Below are 17,482 nucleotides of genomic sequence, written 5' to 3'. Positions count from 1 at the left end.
AGATGCAACCTGAACAAAACTACAAACTGAGTCTTTTAGTCTATCTCATTTGTAGAAGTTGTCTTTGTGATTTAACTGACTCTCCCACTTTTTTCCGACTAAATTACTTGGATTTGTTTATGACGTCTGATCTCAGAGCTCATTTTACATATTTACGCACAAGTTAATTTTCATAAATTCCCACAGAGCTGCTATCCAAGCAAACCCAACATGAACCTAAATATCCAGTATTAGTGTAAGTCTTCTACCCACTCTAATAAGACAATTATTACCATTAATTCTGAATGAAGTACGCAGTTGTTATTGCACGTGTTTGGTTTTGCTTTATACTTAGTTCAGGAACCTCAAACACTGATGATAATTTACCCATCTCTCGACACCTGGAATACCCTGTAGGTTTTCACATTTACAAAACTACATGGCTTTAATAAATCAACACTTCTGAGTAGCAGTGTTAAAGGCAGTGAACATATGCAACTCTGAACACAAATGATAAATATTAAAAAATCTGATAAAACCTCAGTTGACTGATTTAAGGTTGACTTGCAGTTATTTAACATGACTGAGTTAATTGTAACCACATTTGCGTATTTTTTTAGCACCTCAGCTGCAGCTTGTCCGGTGTGTCAGATCCTGTCAGCTATGACACATCTGCCTCCCACTAAAGCCTGAAATGTTTGCTGGCCATCAGCAGAGGGCAGCAGCAGACATATTGTTAGAAGCCCATTTCAGATTATCAAACCGCTCAAAAAATTAAACACTTTCATGAGAATATTAATCAAGTCAGTTAAACTTCTGGGATATTAATTTGATCAGTGAAGTAGTGTGGGTTGTTAATCAGTTTTAGTGGCTTTCGTGTTAACGAAATGACCAATATATGCACTAGAGAGGCAACAGTGAGACAACCACTAACACAGGAATGGTTTTACTGGCTAGGTTTGTTGTCTCTACTGGTAGCATAAAGCGATACCTGGTCCCTCACCTGCTAGTGAGCCCTGTGCTGACTGCCTGGCACTGTGGAGAACAATTAGCATTTGCCATAGAATACCAGAATTGGCAGGTCCATCACCAGTATCCTGTGCTTTTCACAGATGAGAGCAGGTTCACCCTGAGCACATGTGACAGACATGAAAACTGAAGAAACCATGACCAGTTTGGTGGTGGGTCAGTGATTATCTGGGGAGGCATATCAATGGAGGGACACACAGACCTCTATAGGCTAAGCAACAGTACCCTGATTGCCATTAGGTATCAGGATGAAATCCTTGGACATACTGTAAGCTGCTACATTTGACTTCAGCTCTCTGTAGGTTGATCATTTTCATTTCTTTCAATGTAGCCTCCTTTAATTCCTGACAGATTACCACATCTCCATATTTGTGTATTGTCTTCAATCTTGAATCTTCTCCCCTATTAAAGCCAGAATATCTTCAGTAAATAACTTTTAAACTCATCATGGAGGGTGGCGAAAAATGAGACCTGACTGAGGATCATTTAATGTTTTATGAAACTTTCTGTCAGTCCTTCCAGACTTGGTCAGTTTGTACAAAGCAGCTTCAATACTGAACAGTGCTTAACATAAAATAGAGTTTCTGCTGTCCACAGACGCATACCATGTCCATGTTCAGACAACATGTTTGATTTTTAACTGAAACTATGAGAACAAAATTATAAAAATAACAGATTTCTTCATGTACAAGAAAACGTACAGCGTTTCTCAAACACATTTAGCAACATTGACAATAAAAAAAACCCCCCAAAAACAAACATAACTTCTTATATCCAACATGATAAAGACAAATTTAGTACAACAAAAAATGTAGTGTTTAATCACTTACTTTATGAGCATCCTTCTCTTTGATGTGTTAAATCTTAAATACTTTCCACTGAGCTACTTATTCACCATTTTACAAAATAGGGTGCGATATTTACAGTTAAACCTTCAATTGTAATTCTGTAAAAATGTTGTCACAGTCTTCGTCTTGAGAAGCCTCAGCCTCTCAGTGAAATGTGTTTCAGTCTTTGTTTGGAGTGGCTCCTTTAGTCTTCATGGCTTTTTTTCTCCTTCACATGATGTACAAGAAGCCCCACTAGTGAGTTCCCTTTGACCTTTTCTCTTGGTGCATCTGCTCCACAGTAGTCCAGTAGTGTTCTAGCACTTAGTGTTCACTATTTGCTGTACTGCACCCCTTTGCCCCGCCTTAACCAGTCCCTCCACGGGGATTGGTTTTTGTCCTGATCGCAGTCTGAATTCCAGGAAGAGGCCGACGACTGGCGTGACCAAGATGAAGCCGTTCTGCTGGGTCTGCGAAAGAATGACATGCTGTTGTTGGAGGCGGGCTTCTTCTGAGGCTGCTCCAACTGCTGCTGGGACTTGAGCTGCTGGTTGATGAAGATCTGGATGTCATCCTGGGGAAAGGTGGGGAGGAAGAGGAATTGAGCAGCAAGACTTAGGAGCCGGGACTCAGTCTGGTATCCCATGATTGGCAAAGATAACATGTTAGTACTAGAGTCGTAGTATTAAAGAAGCAAACTAGTTATCATTAAGTCCCACGAGAAAACCAACAAAGTACTGACTCTTTAAAAAACATGGAGCTGCCAGGCAGGAGGAAAAGAGGAAGACCTCAGAGAAGATTCATTGATGTGGTAAAGCAGCAGCTGGTGCGCTGCAGGTTTTAGATATCACCCTGGGTCAACATCCCTGAATCAAATGATTAGTTTATTACCAGGCCTCTGAAGAACTTCAAGACATGTTGAGGACATAATTTAGCCATTTAAATCAGCTGTGTTGGATCAAGGATACATCTAAAACCTGCAGGACACCGGCCCTTGAAGCCTGGAGTTTCCCCACCCCTAAAGGATGACATGCAGAGGGGTGGTGTGACAGAGGAGGATGCTAGGGATAGGGTGAGACGGAGGCAGATGATCTGTACTTTTTAGGAGTCGCAGCAGCAGCCGGAGGAGGAGGAAAAAGAAAAACTATACTGGTTTAAAGCTATTGATCACAGTCTCGAAATCAAACCATTGGGAGATGGATTGAGACAATGTGCTTCTAGGCATATTTGTTCATAACAGTAAAAAGAGGTTATAAAACACCTTCCTTGTCAGCGTTCAGATTCATTAAATCTATGAAGTTCTGAAGGCAAAATTGGTCCAATAAAGTGACTGGTCAATGCCTATGACCGGTCACTTTTATTTACTCAAACGGTCTGACTTCCGTTTGAGTAAATAACCTTTTCTTTGCATGACTTTTGTATTAAATAATCATTTATATTAATCTTAAATTACTTTATTTTTTAATAATTTATATGTTTTTACAGAAGAACATCTTGTGGTTGCTCAGAAACACAGTATTTAAAGAAGGGAATCAGTGGTTTGCTCTAAATATTATCTGTATTATCTTCATCAGAGCACGAAGGCTCAGACACTGAGGCAGATGGCTCAGCTTGGCATAATTACTCAGCAGCAGAAGGGCTCAGAGACACATGCCGCTCTTATCCCTCCAAACTGTCAGGACATGGAGATTTATGATGGCGCCTGTCTCTGACTTTCTACTCTAGAATCTCAGACCGATACATCAATCTCAAACGCAGGCAGTGCCTCTGAAAATGTGGCCTTCCCATCAGCGATGCAGGTGATTAAACGTAATAAGAAAGTGCTGAAGCAGAAGGCCTTGCAAATAGGCTACGAGATGATAGGACAGTGTGACAAAGTGATGCGAGAAAGATCATTAGACTGGAGGTCTACAGAGAAAAGTGAGTGATTTACCTGCCAGGCCTCCAGCTCCTGTGATAGCTCCAGTTTGCGTTGGATGGCTTCCAGTAACTGGTTGTTGAGAGACATCATATCGTTTTTACTTCTCACCAGCTCTTCTTCCATTCGGTTTTTCCTGCAAAGAAGTCACACGAAGATCTTTAAAGTAAGGATTTTAACACCCATAACAAGTTAAAACTCAGGGCTGAGCCATGCTCGGGAACTAGGAATTAGTGTTTTTCAGTTATAACTGAATATAAATATAACACATGTAATCTGGAAAGCTTGAACTTTCTCGCTTGAATTGAATAAATAAACTCATTACTTACTTCGCAATAGCTTCATCTCGGTCTTTGATGGCCTGTTGGACAACTTCAGTTTGATCTTGAACGCTCTGCAGCTTCTGCATCAGTTCAGCATTTTCTTGCTGCAGCTGCACGTTCTGCAGGAAGACGATAAGAGCTCTTTAGACCACAGTATAAAATACTACATAATGAATGTTTGTCTGCTTGTCAAATGCAATTCTGAGGCACACAAATATCTCTGAATTTAGATATCGCATCAAGATCAGTAGGGTCAGCACTGGTGCAACTTTTTTGTCATACAACGGTTTGCTGCCACAGGTGCTGTCCCTCTTTGACGGACGGGTCTGTTCATCCCTCGATTACCTGATCTCTCAGCTCCTGTGTCGTGCTCAGATTCCCACTCTCCTCACCCGTCGTTTCGACAAAACCCTGATTCAGCTCCTGGGACAGAGGCATTAACAGAGAGATCAGGTGTCAGCGGTGTGTGCATCAAAAGGACTTTCTGTGGCGTTGGCCTACTTGTGAAGGTGCACTCGCAGAGGAAGGGGTGTGGCTGGCCCCTTTAGTTACACTGACAGACTCATGTTACTGCTCTGAATGTAAGATAAATGCCACAAGACACAACTGGACTATTGTAAATGCTCGCGCAAAGCAATCTGTCCTGTTTGAACACCCTGTGGTGCCTCAAACAGCCACTAGGGGGTAGATAGGTTGGACTGCTATAGTATGTGAGCAGGCTGCTTTCTGGATCTATGATTTATGCTTTTCCTGTATCTGCGTCCAACCTCTAGCAAAGAAAAAACAAAGTAAGGAAATAACTCTGCTTTCAGGACAATTGTCTCTCATCGTACAACAGAAAGAGATGCACTGTTGGAGTGTTAAACGTCGCATCTCTCACCTGTAAGTTGGGTGTTTGAAAAGCAATAAATGCGCTCTGCCGTGTTGGTACAGCCCTGCGTTTCTTAGACGTCAGAACTTCAGATTGTTTTGTGTACATTTCTTTATGATTCGAGGACATGACAAAACCTACAGTGTACTATTCCCGTCCTTCTCATGTTTCAAACAACAAGGTCAGCCTTTTGTTCGCATTTCCTCTCCCTGCCCCATTTGCTGTTCGTGTGTGTGCAGCTCACCTGTGGCCTGGATGCCTGTGAAAGAGTTTGAGCCACGCCCTTCAGCCGATGCAACATGGCCTTCAGGTCTTCCTGCTGATCGGCGACCTCTGACTGTTCTGAGCCGTTCAGCTCCTGGGTCAGCGGGAGGAGTAACTGAAGGATGAACCCCATTTCTTGCGTTAACTATGAAAAAAGGAAGAAACGTGTTGATATGTGCTTGCTGTGACTTTCAAAATAGTGTCAGCCTCATTAACACATGAACCAAAATATTAAACGTGCAACAAAAGTTACACAGCTTGGAGGATGCTGCTCGAATTCTGACCTACAGTTAGGTCCATACACTCTTTGCCTTACCACACCATCACAATGGATTTTAAATTAAGCAATCAAGATGTGATTGAAAAGCAGACTTTCAATTAACTGAATTAACTGCTTAGGAATTACAGACTTTTTTATAAAATCCTTTGCAGTCAGGGAAGTCTGACTGCCTGGAGATCAGGCGACTGGCCATTGAAGTATATCCCATTTCTTTGCCTTGAGAAACTCTTGGTTGCTTCTACAGTATGCTTTACATTTCACATTCACCCTACTGCTTTGGACCTAACAGCATATTAAAAGGAATTTCTGTGTGTTATACAAGTTATTTCTTCTTCTCTGTTCCTGCGAGCATTCCCCATCTTCTTCTCACATGTCTTGAATGACATCATGTATTTATACGACTGGAGGAGTCAGCATTACCTCATGGGCATATTTAACTTACCTGAGTCATGTGTATCACGTGACAGTGCTTATCTGATCATAACAAAATTAACTAAACAGGAACAGTTTCAGGTGATAAACAGCCACAGTTGTTTGCATAAGTTTTAAAACCCCTGAAAAAAAAGTTCTATATTTAAGAGACAGAGTAAAAAAATGCTTAAAAATTGAACAGTAATTGTGGCTGCCACAAAAATAATGAGCATTATGTTTTAGTGAGGTATTGCCATCACATACCTCACATGTGACAACAATGTGGAAAGTCTCCGACAATGTGGTAATGACAAACAGGAAATGTGACTCACGAGTGCAGCAGCACATTACTTTTTCCTGCTGCAACACAACAATAACAGCCGACACACGAACGGTGAGAAGACGTTTTCTGCTCTCTCCCAGACACAACTCCAACACGGGACTTCTGCACAAGTCCTCGTCCAGGACTTCACTCTGTACAATCAGGAACTTCACGCCTTCTCCTCACAAAATGTGTCCTGACAGCAAACACGCTCTCACCAAGAACTCGCACAACATGTTCCTGCATGGCGTTCCTCTCTGTAAAGACCGCTACCACGCTTTCCAAAATTCAGAGTATAAATGATGTATCTCTGGTGCTATAAATGTGCGATCTCATTCTCAAGAAATACGACTTGATCATTTCATTTCCAGTCATCACAGGAACACAGTTTCCCCTCAAAACGCATGTGACCTGTGAATCATTGCGGGCCCACTGCAGCAAAAGCCAACCACAGTATGGAGATAGTGTGCAGCTGTTCCTACACAGAGCTGTTTGGCTGTTTTTCCAATTTTGTCTTGCAGTGACTCGACATTAGTGCTATAAGAGTAATTTTACATTTTTTTTCTAGTACTTTTTTGTGTGTTTGTGCTTTACAGTACGTATAATTTTAGATCATAACACTGATACAGTATAACACATCACAATGTTGCAAAAAATCAACGTTGAAGAAAAGGCATGCTTATTGCACCCAGAGATACTAAAATACCAACAATACAAATACAGAAGAATAAATTATAACTTATTCTTACTGCTTCAGAGGCACAAATTAGTAAACTTGAGAACAGTTTGGGACTGCAGTTTCTACCAATCATCATTCAAACAGGAGAAAATTTAAGACGTTAACTCTTCAAAGCTGTGGACTGACAGATAATCGGTGCTCAAATAAGTATTAAAGGAGCAGGATTGTTTATGTGAGGCTAACACAGACAGTAAAATTGTCATGTCTCTCTCCTAGTTTTAAGATCACCTGCACTTGATTACAATGATGTTGTGCATCTACATGCGCCCCCCTGCATTCCTTTCTCCCTCATCACTCTGTCTTCTAAGTGGAGTGATGTTTATGTATAAGGTCACGAGACATCTTACCATTAGCTTTACACTTATTCACAGTGAACTTTATATTTTTAAATTAAATTGAAAAACTTCAATCAGCCACATGAGGCATGTTTTGGATGTTTTTTTATAAAACAATATGCTTTGACTGTATTAATCAGTAAACCTACCTCTTCTTTGCTGACTCCGAGGCCTGTTATCTCCAGGCTACTTTCCAGCTCAGACAGCAGGGAAGTGTTGCCGTAGCTCCTGGCTTCCTGCAGGGACACCTCCTCCTGAAGCTCCTCCACCTGGGCCTGCAGCTGCTGTGAATGACCCCGTGCAGCCTCCACCTCTTGCCGCGCCTCGGCAAGCTGAGAAGCACAGAGAGCGAGAGGCACATGCACACGTGAACGAAAACAGAAATGTGACAAGGATAACACGTCCGACAGATGAAGAAGCTACGATAAAAATCACATCATGAATCCTGCTAGATTACACAGATCCCCGCTTTTAGCCTAAGAGTCAAATGAGCTCTGGAAGGAGCTGTAATAGGAGACTCGTGTAAGCAGACTGTACCAACAAGAGAAAGAAATCCTGACATGCCAGATTCCAGCCTAAAGCCAAACATGAAACTAAACGAACACGAGTGGAATCCAGAGTTGCGGGTCAGAGATACAGTGACGGCAGTGAGGTGATTGTTTAGTGGTACTTTCCACAATCCCACCGAAACCCAGGCTGGCAGAGAGGGAGCAGAAAATCTTTGTCATTGTGGTTCTTTTAGTCACGCACTAACCACTTGATGCGGTTTTGCTGCCACAATGAGCTCTAATCAGATTGCTTATGTACTATGGAGATCGAATGACAGTCTTGCCTGCGCTGTACTGTATTCATGTTTGTACCTGCTGGCTGTGCTGCTCGTTGAGTTGGTCGTGCAGAGCCAAGCGTGCGTCCAAAGAGGCCAAACTCGCCCTCAGTTCTTCGTTTTCTTGACAAACGCTCTCCAATCGTTGCTCCAGCACCTGTTCCTTCTGTGAGAGACGCAACACCTGGAAAAACAAGCAGAAATACAGATAACAAAGTTATTTCTTCCCCTCAGGGAGGAAAATTCTCACTAACTCACACCACTCCCTTGCATCGCAACAAAACAATCCACTAACAGGAGGAATGAAGCTGATATTTGAACCTTTCTACTTTTACTTGGAAGGCTATCTGCTTTCTCTTTTTTGGAAAGGAACAATTTATTAAAAAAAAGGATGATTTACCGAGAATCTGTCTGACTGTATTTATCCTATTCAGGAGTACATCCAAAAAAGAAGGTGAACTTGCTCGTCACAATTTCAAAAGTCATTTCAAAACAGATATTCCTTTTAAAAAACCTTTAATCAAACCGTTGGTACAAAATAAAGTGTTGTTTTAGTACTTTTTTCCCAGTTTCTGCTGCTGGTTGTCCAGGACTTTTTCATTATTCTTCTGTTTTATGTAACCACCACATGCATTGCATGAAATAAAACGCATTATGTATTAGAAAAGATCCCTTTTTAGACAGACTGTTTATTTGCCATTTTACTTTGCTTAAAACATTACTTAGAAGACATTATTTTAAGAACCATGTAGGTCTAAACATGACCAGCAGGTATGGGCCAGTCATGAAGAGATAGAAGTTCATTTACTACTCGCTTCACTGATGCCAAGTAATTATTAGAAAGGCATTTGAGAAGAAATTGATACAAAAATATGATATGCTACAAGAAGAAGACCATATTTTAGCATAAATATGAAGCTACACCTCTGTAAAGTCACAGTAACGGCCGCACATGTGCATTAGAGTACTTGCCTGCTCTCTCATGGCACTCATCAGCTCCTCATCCTGCTGCCTGTTGTGACTTCCTTTTTGCTGCAGCTCCTGTTTCAGAGCCTGCAGCTCAGTGGACATGGCTCTCTCCACCTCCATCGCCTACACGTGCACAGAAGAAAGAGAACACGAACACAGGAGAGTCACAAAGGGAGCAAATGAAATGAGAAATATGGAGAGGGTTAAAAAGATCTCAGCCAGAGACCGGCGTCACACACGCGTATCAGTTAAAGTGAAAATCCAAAATGAAGCCTGCCTGTAGCCTGAGCTTTAAGAAAATAAAAGTCTTGGCTAAAGCTGAGATGAGAAGAAGCTGGGGATTAGTTGACTAAATTTAAATGTGGTTGGCTATTGGTTTTCCTGATAGCCTGCAGTGCTTCCAAAACCTGGGTCAAAAACAGGACAGATGTAAAAGCTAACAGCACGAGTGATTCATTCATTTTTCCCCATTTTCAGCTTTAGCCATAAAACACTGAATATTGGAAAACTTGAAAGCTGATTCAAACACAAAAGATTGGGCAACATTAAAAATTTGGGAAGCTGCTGTGTCTACAGGCCCTGTGAAAGGCCACCCCTTCTGCCCTCCCTTGTCCTGGACTGGGACCCTCATTTCCCCTTACTCAGCAGTTCGGCGGGGCCCTGTCAGGTCCAATCAATGCCACATAATACAAAATGAAAGGCCGGCCTCTACGGCAGATGGAGCAGAGGGCATCCTGATCTTGGTGGTGACATCATCATGCCACATTAAACAACAATGGTGAACTCGGACATCACCAGAGTAAAAGCTGGAGGGAAGAGCTTGAAAGTATGGAGGATGTGAGGCAGGTTTGTGGGACATAAGTAGAGGGAAGCGTGTGTCTGTGTGAGTGAATAAAGGATATAAACAAAAAGCAAGCAGACACAGTGAGAAGAGAAGAAGTCTGGGTTTAAAAATGAACATTTCAGTATGGGCCTCTTCCACAATAGAAGCACCGACTCACTGAGATCCACCAAAACGAGGAGGAGACGGAGGACACTCCACGCCCCCCTCCTCCACGCCTACATGAGTCCACACGCTGAAGTATCCAACAGCTGGCTTCCACAGCTATAACCAAGCCCCTTGGGGGGCACAGAGAAAAGATGGCTTTCCCCTGGGATAAAGGAACGTTGGTGCAACATCAAAGAACAAAATGAAAGATTTATATCTCTCTGTAATGTATATTGTGTTTTCCTTTTTTTGTCTGTGAGCTTGGTGATGCTGACCGAGGTTACGGGGGCTTGTCTTAAACAATGTACACAGTGAGGGATTTGTCACAGCTGCCCAATAAAATGCTACCGGTGTGAGTGATATGTGACCCTGAGTAGGAAGCAGGAAGTGAAAAGGGTAATGTGATCTGCATCGGTTAACCTGACAGAAAACAAGATATAAACAGAGTGACCAAAAAATTAGAAACACCTGTCTGCAATGGTCTTAACTCTTTTTGGATACAAGTTATTCAATATTCTGTATGTGTGCACACACAGTACATTTGAGTTATATCTAAAAGGTTATATTATATTGAAACTTAAGTGAAACCAAACAATAAAAACTAAAGTGAAATGAACAGAAACCCTCTTTAAATAATAATATGTTAAAAAGTATTTTAAAAAGTGTATATCCATAACAATTATATAAATACACAAACACTCCTCGCTGGCATCAGTAAGTCATCCTATTTGCCTTGGGCTATTACCAGCCATGAGGCAAATAAATCCCACAACCAGTACAATCTGGTTGTGTACAATCTGTCTATTATTGACCAGTGTCAGCTCATAATATCCCCAACAGTAAGTCAGGTCTACCTGAAATAAGCTCATAGCAAAGTCCTAAACTTACCGAGTTTTGTTGTTTGTTTTTTTAAAAACAATTGAAATGAATGACGCATGAAAACATGCAGGAAACTATCAGCATTTCCAGCTCATCATCCAGTAATCATACTCCCATTCCAGTCTGGTATTTCTTATCTAGTAGATGTGTTTATATTCAGTTTTCTAATGCACTAAAAATGTTGCACAAGACTTCAGCCAAAATCCGCAAAACAAAACAAACACAAAATGTTTTTACTTTCACTATATGCAATGTTTTTCTTCAGACGGTAAACTGTGGTTTTCCTTGTATGAGACTGCCGGGAAACTCCAGTGACAAATTAACAAACGAACATAGAGAGTGATTCATGTTTGACCAAAGTCTTTTCAGCCTGGTTTACAGTTGCAGCAATGATTTGTAAGAAAACCCCCTGACATCAGTCACCTCTCCCTGAGATTTTCAACACTTTGCTTCTGCTCCGGAGCTCCTGTTTTAACAGTCTGCACTGTGTGACAATTTGGCACGCATCAGTATTGTTTTTAATGCAGCTGCTTCCTCATGTGCACCAGGACAGAGGTTCACAGCAAATCTTTTCATGTTGTTGGAAAATTCTTTTTCTCTCTGGTTTCAGTTTATATCTTCCTGTCATGGTCTACTTACTGTTTCATAATTAGCAGATTATGTTTTAATCTGTGAGAAACTTTCGCTTCATCTTACCATTTATCTGTTATGATTAGTGAAGCACCTAAACTGGTTATCTAGGTATTAGCTTTTAGTCCATAACTTGCTTTTTGATGGCTGCTAGCTATACAGCTAATGATTTTAACTATTTATATACATTTTTAGGTTTTATCTAACAATTTAGCAAAATCGTTTTTTCATCACATTTTCAGAGAGCTGATAACTCCATTTGCGAATGTTTATCTATATTTTTACGTTTTAGCTAGTTTTAACAGAAAGTTTTTAGCTTTTACTTTCAGCTAGATTTTTATTCATGAATACATCTGTCTTTTAAACATCATTTTTTCCACTTACTTTTTAACTGTTTATAAGGAGTTTTAGCTAAGAGTTTATATTTTTATCTATATTTTTCAATGACTACCAGCAACATGGCTAATAAATTTAATTCTTTATACTTTAAGCTAATAAGTAATTTAAAAAAAAGCTACACTCCTGACTAATCAGTTAACTGTTTCTCTACACTTTTAGCTACTCACTTCAAATGCTTACCCATGCTTTTGATAACAATTTTATTTATCTATACCTTGAGAAATGCTAGCCACATGGCTAACAATTTTTAACTTTGACATTTTTTCATTTTTAGCTAACAATTTAATTCATTTCAGGGGCTTTTTAGCTTATAGTTTCATACAAAAATTATAGATATACATTTCTTTCTCTACACTCCTAATTTACCATTTTAAATGTTTATCTACAATTAGAACAAACCATTTTAATTGTATAAATATGCTTTTGATTAACAACTTAAATAATTTATCTTAACTTTCAGCTGAGTAGGCCATTCTGGATGTGTGACAATCATGGTGACTGTGTATGAGACTGCTCTGCAAATATGGTTGACCTACAGTCATTAGGGAAAAATGAGTATTCCCCAATCAGTTGCAAGTGGTTGCTAGAAGTTAATGGCTGTCAACTGCCCCAGGTCACACAGGTCTCTTGACCAATTAGTGAACCTCTGGCAAGCACCTGTCACTAGACAAACATGTTTTCCCCAGTTGGTTGGCAAAAAGCCTCCTTGTGATTACTTTGATTGCTAGCATATTGCTGTGGAAATTTGAATAGAAGTGACGGACTTGTCTACAAACAGTTGCCAGCTATGTCAGTTACACTAACACTGAAAAGCGATTTTTGTAACATGTTGGCTGCAGTACTGCAGTACCGCAACTTCTACTTTGAATGTGAATCTCCTCCATTTCTGGTTTACATCACACTTTTTCAGGTTATACAAACACTTGGCTAGTTAACAAGTACTTGGAGACCAGCATAAAACCAAAAAATAAAAACGACAGGCACTTGTGTTAATCTGCTAGCAAACAAAGCCCTTACTAAGAGGTTCTGGTGCAACACTTGCTTTGCAACAGTTTCACCACTAGGGAATACATATTTTCCCTAGTGGTGGTTGTACCCCCCCCCCCAATTTCTTATGACTTTATAACATTTACTATCTATTTCTACTCAATGTTAATGGTTAACTTTTCTTCTCAAACCAGCTCAGGTCCATTTGGCTTTTAAATTAAAATGTAATTTCTGTTTTTTGAAGATTAGTTCAGCTAATCTACCCATGTACCGCAGGGCTTCTTATACTCCAACTTGGGGATTGATTAATTTAATGCAATTCTGTCTATTACACATTAACTATATAAACTGAATACAGCAGCTACAATTGATTAGCTCATTGACATATTCAAGTTTCCTAAGTATCCTTGAGTTTTGTTGTTTGTTTTTCTTTTTAAGTTAAAAGAAGAAACCTACTGTATAGCTTACAGAAGCCTGAACATGACACCATGAATAAACCGAGCTCTTCCAGTCAAAACTGTGAGAAACAAAAACTCAATGAATTACAGCACGACTCACCCCACCAGACAGCTGTCCGACAGAAGGAGCAGTATCTTTCACCACATCAGGCAAAGACTTGTCAGACATGGAGCGTCTTAAGATTCAGTCTCTTCTCTCAGCTTTACAACTACACAGACCAGAGTTACATTTGGCTAACACTGGGCAGCCCAATAAAGTATTTCCTCCACCTCCCTCTCCCCTAAAACAGCTCAAACAGAGAGATAAAAGCTTTTATCTAAATTGGCATTTTCCTGAACTTCTAGGGAGTCTGATTTCCACACACCAAGTCCTTCAGTATAGCCACAGAGGGGGAAGGAAGCTCACAGTTCCTTATTTCGTGGACCTTGACTCCTTACAAGCTGGTGTCTGCCGTTCATTCTGCGTGAGCAGCGGTTTGTCGTGTGGAACGCAGCACGTCACAGCAGCAACGCTGAGCAAAACAATCCTCACTTTCTCAGCCTGGAAAAATACTCAAGTTTGCTCCAGCTGTGTGATCCAGTCAGCTCCACTGATAAGAAGCTGTCACCAGCCTGCTCTGTGTACAGTGTACTGCATTTCTGATCAGATACTTATGATCATAAATAATTTACTTCAACACTCATGAACTCCTGAAGACGTGAGTCAGCGGCATGTTGTCAGCGTCCTTATGATGTCAAGCTAGTTAAAGGTTAACTTTGTGTTACTGAATAAACCAACGTAACAGATTATAATGTTCTGATAAAAGCTCCTATAATATGTTTAATAGATTATTTAGGACATTTTTCTATTACATTTCACATTTACAATGACATAAAAAAGTGGCTAAAATAATTATACGGCAATGAGTTGAATTCATTTGCCTGAACTAGAATTTGAATAAAGCTTCTTCCAGGTATTTTCCAAGTTTCCCTCCCTCTCTCTTGGATTTAAAATTAAGTCATGCTTGAAGTTTCCCTCCCCCTCTTGTTTACATGTCGTTTCCCTCCTGCTCTGCACTTGACATTGCTGATTTGCCTGAGGGAAACTGCTCAGGTTTTGATATGCAGCTCCCAGCTGACTCTAGCTCTATTGCTCTCTTTCTCATTTATCAAAACACTTATTTGTAGTAGAAGTATTTTAGCTGTGACCTTGCTATGAGCCTTCAAATATCCTCAGAGTGTGGCATTGCTTTAGATCAAATACAGTCAGGCTGATACCGGAGTAGTTCACACGGGAACACCGAGTTTCAGTGGGTGGATTGAGTGACTTTCTAGTGAAACTGAAGCTTTGAACCTACTGCAGGTGTTTGTTTCACTGAGGCTCGGTTACTTTTTGAGCAAAGATGAAAAACATGAATCTACCCATCCAGGTGTGGGACTCACAGCTTTGAGCTCCTCCTGGAGCCGCTGAGTGTTCTCGTTGTGCTCCAGCTGCGTTCGACTCTTGTCCCTCTCAGCCTCGCTGAGCGACCGTGTAAGCTGCTCCACCTGGGCGCTCAGCTCCCTCGCATCCCGCTCCAGGTCTCCCATCTGGCTCTCCCACTGGGACTGGTGGCGCTCCAGCTTCAGTCGCACCTCATGTTTTCCCTGCTCCAGATCCTATCGGAGGTGGAAAAGATAAATGCCTTAACAGGTGATCTTTAGGGTGGGTGTGGCAAAACAAAGATTTTAAAATATAAAGCAGTAAATACGTTTCAGTTGTCTAGCTACGACTGCAGCAAATGAAGCTGTTTGGCATCGTGAGAGTGTTGTTGGAAGGCATTTGAGTGAGCACAAGCACCTGTCAAGCTCATTTAGTGCTCTGCCGGATAACAGGAAATGTCCAACAGCTGTAATTTGAATCCATAACAATAGGGTAGCTGATATCATTACAGCTAGAAGAGGAAAACATCCACTCTGCTTTCATCCATTCCTTTAGAGCTTAAAAGATCAGTCAGTTTGTCAGTCAACAGAAAAGTCATCCAAGCATTAACTTGCCATGAAAACTGATTGATCCAGCACTATTTTAGCTCAATGGGTTGTGCAGGTGACCCATAAGGTGTAAGGTAAATAAAGAGGACTGGGTCTGAATCTTCCCCTATTCTCTCTCTTTCAAACTTTCCTGCCTTCTCTCAACTTTCTTAAGACAATAAGGGCTAAAAATCCCCCAAAAAATGACTGTTCCAGACATTTACCACACCTCTCTGGCAAATTCAATCAGAAAAGTTCACGCAGCACGTTTACATCAATTTAGACACATTAGCGCACCATTGTCTTGTCCTTGGTGTGATTTAAGTGACTACCATACCTGACTTGATGCGAGCATCTGATAGAGACATCAGCATCACCCGGGGAAAGCAATGAGGTCATTATTTTCATATCACAGCCTCTCAACATGATTTGGTGCTGGTGTAGTCGACTGAGACAAACACGTGGATGCCACCGTTTCGCTTTTATTACTACATTTTCTGTCTGACTGCTGAGATCTCGTGAGGAGTTGAAGTGTCTCACAAGTATGCAGCAAGACTACCTAGAAGGAATTTCAGTACTGACAGGTCTGCTAAGATAGAAATACTTTTACAGTCGCTGGGAGAACACAAAAGATCGCTTCAGAGAGAGTTGGTAAAGTTTAGCAACGCACTAGCATTTCTGCCTGCTTACATTAGAGTTTCTTTATACAGTTACAGCTTATTTAACGAAGAATATATTGCATTCATTATTTTGTAAACCAACCAGTTTAGTAGGAACACCTTAGCAGTGCCTTTTTATGCTGCTTTTTCCATTTACAATTGTAAATGTCTTTTCATGGGATGGCCAAAATATTGAGAACACGTTAATATAGTGCGGTCGGAGGTCCCAATAAATGACTCAGGTGACTCTGTCATTAATGTTGAATATTTAAGTTGGTCACCTTAAGAGTTAGAAAGAATTTTACGCGTTTTCGTGCGTAAAGCTGGGAGAGAAACAACAGCATACAATCTTTGGACATCGGGAAAACTTCTTACCCGCCCACTTCAAACAGCAACAACCATGACGTAATTCTAAACACTTCAACCCGAACATTTCACAGAATGTTTTAGATTATTACAAAACCTACTAGATTATTAGTTCACCTGTAGGGAATCGGATTCTCCTTACCTCCAGCTTCTCTGCGTATTGCTCATGAAGTTTTTCGCTCTGCTCCTTAAGCTGGCGGTTTTCTAGGAGCAATGCGTTTCCCAGCTGGGCTGCCAAAATAACCTCTTCCTCCTTTTGTTTTAAAGCAGCCAGAAGTTCACTGGGGTCCTGATAATCTGTCATTTCCTCCGCTCCATAGTGGAAAAAGAAATCCTCCTCTAGGTCCATTATTTTCTTGGACTTGAAGCTCCAGTCATCGAGTCGATCCATAGCTAATCCAATAACACCTTATTATAGCGTCTTATATAAAGAAAACACGCGGGAACGGTGCCATAAACGCGCATCTGTGGATGCCCACTCATGACACCTGCGTGTAGCTGCTGAGTCGAGAAGAGTGTAAATGTAAGTGAAGTCGAGCCGAAGGTTGGAGCTGTCTGGTGAAAGCAGGCTGCTCCCTCCCTCTGTCACCCGCAGATGGCGGTTTGTCTCCGTGGGGTGTTGGTTTCAGTCACCTGAGCAATTGTCACCACCCAGCTCGGCAACCACATCAATACCTGCCCTGCCGCAGGGCTCAGAGTGTGGTGATGAAATGGAAAGGCACACACAAGCACCTGCATGGTGCTGTAAAACAGTGGGAACTGTTTTTCTTGAAGTTTTACCGGACTGCAGCATATTGTTTATTATAATCATTCACCGTGGAGGACATTAGTCAAATAACAGATGACGTCCCATTGCAGCATCACGAAATGCACACGTGATACCAGTAAACTTCAAAAACCAGTGTTTCTGCTTTTTAAAAAAAATGTGTTTTCATACTTTGATAAAAGTATTTATTATTCTTAATTTGATGTAATTTTATGGTATTTACAGGCCATTTTAAATGTAATTTATTTGTTATGGTTTAATTTCATTCAAT

At 40.9% G+C, this 17,482-nt stretch overlaps 1 protein-coding gene across 1 annotated transcript; it reads right to left on the bottom strand.

The window, feature by feature from the left end:
* Positions 1–1,414: 1,414 nt before the first annotated feature.
* Positions 1,415–17,041, bottom strand: si:ch211-235m3.5 (BICD family-like cargo adapter 1). Its single transcript, XM_006795473.3, has 10 exons — positions 16,588–17,041; positions 14,854–15,069; positions 9,094–9,213; positions 8,159–8,305; positions 7,448–7,630; positions 5,192–5,356; positions 4,422–4,499; positions 4,083–4,195; positions 3,769–3,889; positions 1,415–2,409 (listed from the first exon to the last, which is right to left on the bottom strand). The coding sequence occupies exons 1-10, from the start codon at positions 16,834–16,836 to the stop codon at positions 2,170–2,172; spliced, it is 1,632 nt and encodes a 543-aa protein (XP_006795536.2). The 5' UTR covers positions 16,837–17,041; the 3' UTR covers positions 1,415–2,169.
* Between the last annotated feature and the right edge of the window lie 441 nt (positions 17,042–17,482).

Source organism: Neolamprologus brichardi, chromosome 14 (assembly GCF_056152115.1).
Source record: "Neolamprologus brichardi isolate AB-2024 chromosome 14, ASM5615211v1, whole genome shotgun sequence".
In the NCBI taxonomy this organism is placed as follows: domain Eukaryota; kingdom Metazoa; phylum Chordata; class Actinopteri; order Cichliformes; family Cichlidae; genus Neolamprologus; species Neolamprologus brichardi.
The sequence above is the reverse complement of the archived record's forward strand: the minus strand, read 5'-3'. Positions and strand labels throughout refer to the sequence as shown.

What these genes read in the sequence shown, in the direction of transcription:
- si:ch211-235m3.5 (XM_006795473.3), bottom strand. Translation starts at nt 16,836, where the DNA reads ATGGATCGACTCGATGACTGGAGCTTCAAGTCCAAGAAAATAATGGAC. An exon ending in TCCAGGAGGAGCTCAAAGCT is followed by an intron (nt 9,214 to 14,853) that starts GTGAGTCCCACA and finishes GTGCACGTGTAG; the next exon opens with GCGATGGAGGTGGAGAGAGC. An exon ending in TGAGTGCCATGAGAGAGCAG is followed by an intron (nt 8,306 to 9,093) that starts GCAAGTACTCTA and finishes TTGTTTTTCCAG; the next exon opens with GTGTTGCGTCTCTCACAGAA.